This window comes from Lactuca virosa, chromosome 1 (assembly GCF_052849685.1).
Source record: "Lactuca virosa cultivar CGN04683 chromosome 1, Lactuca_virosa_CGN04683_v6, whole genome shotgun sequence".
Lineage (NCBI taxonomy): Eukaryota > Viridiplantae > Streptophyta > Magnoliopsida > Asterales > Asteraceae > Lactuca > Lactuca virosa.
Window position 1 is genome coordinate 188,952,375 of NC_136426.1, and position 4,214 is coordinate 188,956,588.

At 36.1% G+C, this 4,214-nt stretch overlaps 1 protein-coding gene across 1 annotated transcript; it reads right to left on the reverse strand.

Annotated features, from left to right (window-relative positions):
* Positions 1-643: 643 nt before the first annotated feature.
* LOC145125573 (TMV resistance protein N-like) lies at positions 644-2,964 on the reverse strand. Its single transcript, XM_079061018.1, has 4 exons — positions 2,569-2,964; positions 2,133-2,417; positions 1,147-2,001; positions 644-1,060 (listed from the first exon to the last, which is right to left on the reverse strand). The coding sequence occupies exons 1-4, from the start codon at positions 2,962-2,964 to the stop codon at positions 644-646; spliced, it is 1,953 nt and encodes a 650-aa protein (XP_078917144.1).
* Positions 2,965-4,214: the final 1,250 nt, after the last annotated feature.

The window sequence follows — 4,214 nt, forward strand, 5'->3', positions numbered from 1 at the left end:
CTTACCCTATGATCAATAAAGGAAAAGTAATAGTTAAACAAGTATACAGAGATATGATGATAACATATTTGGTTGTGTGTGCATTTTTATTCTGGGATGATAGAAAGGTTTTGGTGTGAAAAAGGTATACCTCACATGTGCTACCAATTATGCCAGGATTCCGTTGAGATAAAGCTCTAAACCAGGACCTTTTCTTTTGTTCTGAACACAAGTTGTTCTGAACATAAATTAAACGTGCAACTTTTGGTTTTTATATTTTATAAAAACAAAATCTTATCTTATAGTTCGATAAAATCAATAATAAATGGGTGGATTTGGGTCATAACATCCATTTTCTTAAAAGATTTAAGTTATGATCCATCTATTAAAAAAGTCGGGTCATGGATGAAATTATTATAAATGAGCCATGACAATAAGAATATATTTAATAAAAAATGACATCTACCTTGATAGTCGGGGCCGTCTGTAACGAATTGACGGTGATAGGGATACAATTGAATGTAAGGCAGAAAAAATCGAGTGTAGTTTAGGATGTCTTTTCCTGTTGAAGTTTGAAAATGATAGAGATCTCCACCAATTATGTGATTCCATGAATTGTAATAACCTAACACATCTTCTTCTTCTCCATCATCATACACAAGACTCACCCACACTCCTGTATAACTTCATTAAACCTTTCTGTAACAGTAATAGTAATGTGGTCACCACCCTCCACCTCATCCATCCCAAACATCCAATGACTTAACAACACCCAACACTTTTCACCTTCCTTAAATCTGTCTGATTGACGTTCGTATATCCACATGTGGTTCTTTGTTATATTATTAATTGTAATCATTGGCCATAGAGGGCACCGATCACCATATGAAAGATGCCATTCATCAGGAGGTTTCAATGTGTTCAGAGAACAGAAGTTGAGTCCTGTAAGGAGGTTGTTTGGAGATGATGATGTTGGGATGGTAAATGATATTGATGGCCCCACGCTTCTATGCCTAAACCAACTTGGCAACTCCTCCGCCTCAAACACTGTGCTGAATATTCCAAATTCATAAAACATCGTCTGCCAAATACAACCAGCTTAATTAATCACCATAACAATTACATTATACGTATTCACATAAACATGGACAGTTAACTGAACAAAACCTGGATTCCAATTTCTGATGAAGAATTAGTTCCCACGCACTTTTCATTAAGGAATTCTAAATTAGTCCAGCGCAATCTATGTAATACCTTTTCCTCAACACCTACTATTTCTTGGACTTTCACAATGCCTTCAATTTCATACAACCAAGGTTCAACACTTATCAAGGTAAATGGTAACTCTAGTGGGGACATTTCCGGATCAAATAGAACTTTTTTTACATTAATCAGATCATCAGAATCGAACAACAATGCTCTTAAAGTGCGTGGAGGGTACTCAACTAACTCCAATTTTGTACAATTCTCCATACTAAGTTTCTCAAGTCTAGGAAGGGTTCTCACACAACTGGGAATGGAATCAATAGGATTGCCATCTAAATATAATTCCTTTAACATGGATATACAACTGAAGTCCATGGGAAAGGATTCAGTGAACAAATTGCTATTTACAAGTGACAACCTTACTAAAGACCTCGATAAAGACATTGCAAAGAACTTCAAATCACTTGGTATGGTACCCTCAAAGGTAGAGAAATAGGTCCTTCTGTTTATGCCAATGTTGTTACCTTTGCACAATTCCAGTGAATCCATATCCCTAATCTGGATTCGAGATTTACCAAGACTACAACCATCTAGCAACATTGTCTTAACATTCTTTAACATGCTTATGATTCTCGGAAGTTTTTCAATCTTCTTGCAGTAGCTGAGGACGATGAAGGCAAGGTCAACACATTTCTCAATTGATTCACTGACCTCAACCAAACCAATGCAATTTCTAACTATGAACCTCTCAAGTGCAGGAAGTTGCTCAAATTCACCAAGACTACGAAGTTGTTTACAGAAACTTAAATTAAGAATCTTCAATCATCCAAGTAGCTTATTGTCTTTTAAGCACGATCTATCCAACTGTAAAAAGAAAGGAAATAAGTTAGAACCGTAGTGAATTTTATTAACTGAACATGGAAGAATAATGAGTGAAGATAAGTTACCTTTTGCCTCTTCTCAAGCCGTGGATTACTATCACAACCGACAAATGATTCAACATTGCTATATGACATGTCCAGAGCAACCAAAGGAAACCCATGCATGCACAAGCCTCTTAATTCCTCAGGAAAGTTTTCATATGACCCATTCATGTGCACATAATTGAGTTGTAGTAGCATCAAATTATCCATGTTACTAAATGCATCCATTTTCAGCTCAAATGATGCACCCAACTTCTCTTTCTCAATCATGCGCATGTCAAGAGCAAGGCCTAGAACATTTCCCTTTCCCTAAGAAGTAAGAAGAAACACATTGAAAATAAAAAAAAAATATTAGATAATACAAAATCCTTTGGACATGCACAATACTACAAGTATACATGGCCTCTTACCTTTTTTCGTTTTAACACTCTAAATGACTCCTCATGACACCATAATCGACTTCACTTCCATGGCTTGTCAAGTGACTCTTGACGTACTTCCCATCTTCCATCTCTTGAATCAATTGATGCATCTTCAATTCGTTATTCAGTCCTATACTAAGAAGGCAATTGTCAACGAGATCCGTGATCCCATATCTTGTTTTTATATCACAAGCATTTAATATTGTTTCACTAACATCTTTACCTATTCCAACAAAAAAGAAAGCAATGTGCTTAAACAACTCCTTATCATTGTTAGATGGCAAAGAATCAAAGCTCATTCTCAATACATTATTTATACGAGAATCTGTTTCTTTCATTAGACCTTCTATGCACCCTTTCCAATAAGCTACCTCTTGATTATGTAGAGACTTGCCCAAAACTTTAAGAGCTAATGGATGTCCTTGACAATACATCAGAACCTTATCTGACACCACTTCAAAACCTGCCTTGGGATAGTTGTGTTGGATTAGTGTCTAAGTCCATAACTATATTTGGTATGTACTTGACCCGACTCGGCATGGTCCATTTGGGTTGCATGGCATCAGAACATTTGGATAGACCTTTTGTGAGGAGAGGACATTTGTGACATATTAGTATATTATAAGTTCTAATATATTAATATGAAATCATGTTATTTAATTAGTATTGATCAAGAATAAATTTGGACTTAATTTAGTGATCAAAAAGAGACTAATTAAATATATGGGGATTGATTGTGTAAATCATTCATTCTTATATATGTGGACTTATGATCCATGATTCCTTATGTTGGGTTTAACCCATGTGGTGACCCATGGATACTCCATGGAGGTTAAAACCCATGGAGCATAAGGAATAGGTAAAGTCATGGGTTACATGGTGTAACCCTAATGTGCACACTATATAAGGACCCCTTTAGCTCAAGAAATTGGCTCTAGTGATACATACATGGGGGCTAGCCAATTTGAGCATAAGGGTCTTCTTCTCATGGTTATTCCATGTGTTGGTGATGTTGTGTGAACCATTTGAGGTGTCACATATGGGGCAGTAGGCTCTCGAGCTTCATGGAGTCAAGCTACATCAACAAGGTATGTATTCTATCCATTTTATTACCCAAGTATCAATGTTTGTATGCTAGTTAGGGTAATACCTTGGAATATTCATATTTGCATGTATAATAGAGAAAACATAGATCCAAGATATTTAGGGTTGCATGTACACTTAGGAGTGTTAGAATGCTCATAACCCATTAGTGGTATCAGAGCCAGGTTTGTTTTCAATTATACTTGATGCAAAGTGCTGAAAAATGCTGAAAAAATCGATTTTCGGGCTGTCTGGGCACTGGACTCGCCGAGTCCACTGATGGACTCGCCGAGTCCATGAACAAACTCATCCTACTCGTCGAGTAGGTTCATACACTCGACGAGTAGGACCCCCAGACAGCATATTTTCGACTTTTAAGGCTGGAATTGGACTAGAATCATTACCCTAAGCTGTTTTTGAACATATAAACCTGTTTTTGATGTGGTAATGTTCATTCTAATCCAATTTAAAAGATAATTGTCAATAGATTCATGTTTTGTATTAGTTTAAGGATTAGGCTAATTACATGAAAAAGTTTGATTTGAATTATCTTGTTCTGATGAGTTGCTTAGATTAATAGAAAAGTTATGTGAAATTGTTG

Coding starts and splice junctions, on each gene's coding strand:
- LOC145125573 (XM_079061018.1), bottom strand. CDS start 2,964: ATGTATTGTCAAGGACATCCATTAGCTCTTAAAGTTTTGGGCAAGTCT. Junction 2,002..2,132: donor GGCTTGAGAAGAGGCAAAAG/GTAACTTATCTT, acceptor GGATGATTGAAG/ATTCTTAATTTAAGTTTCTG. Junction 1,061..1,146: donor CATCAGAAATTGGAATCCAG/GTTTTGTTCAGT, acceptor TGTATTTGGCAG/ACGATGTTTTATGAATTTGG.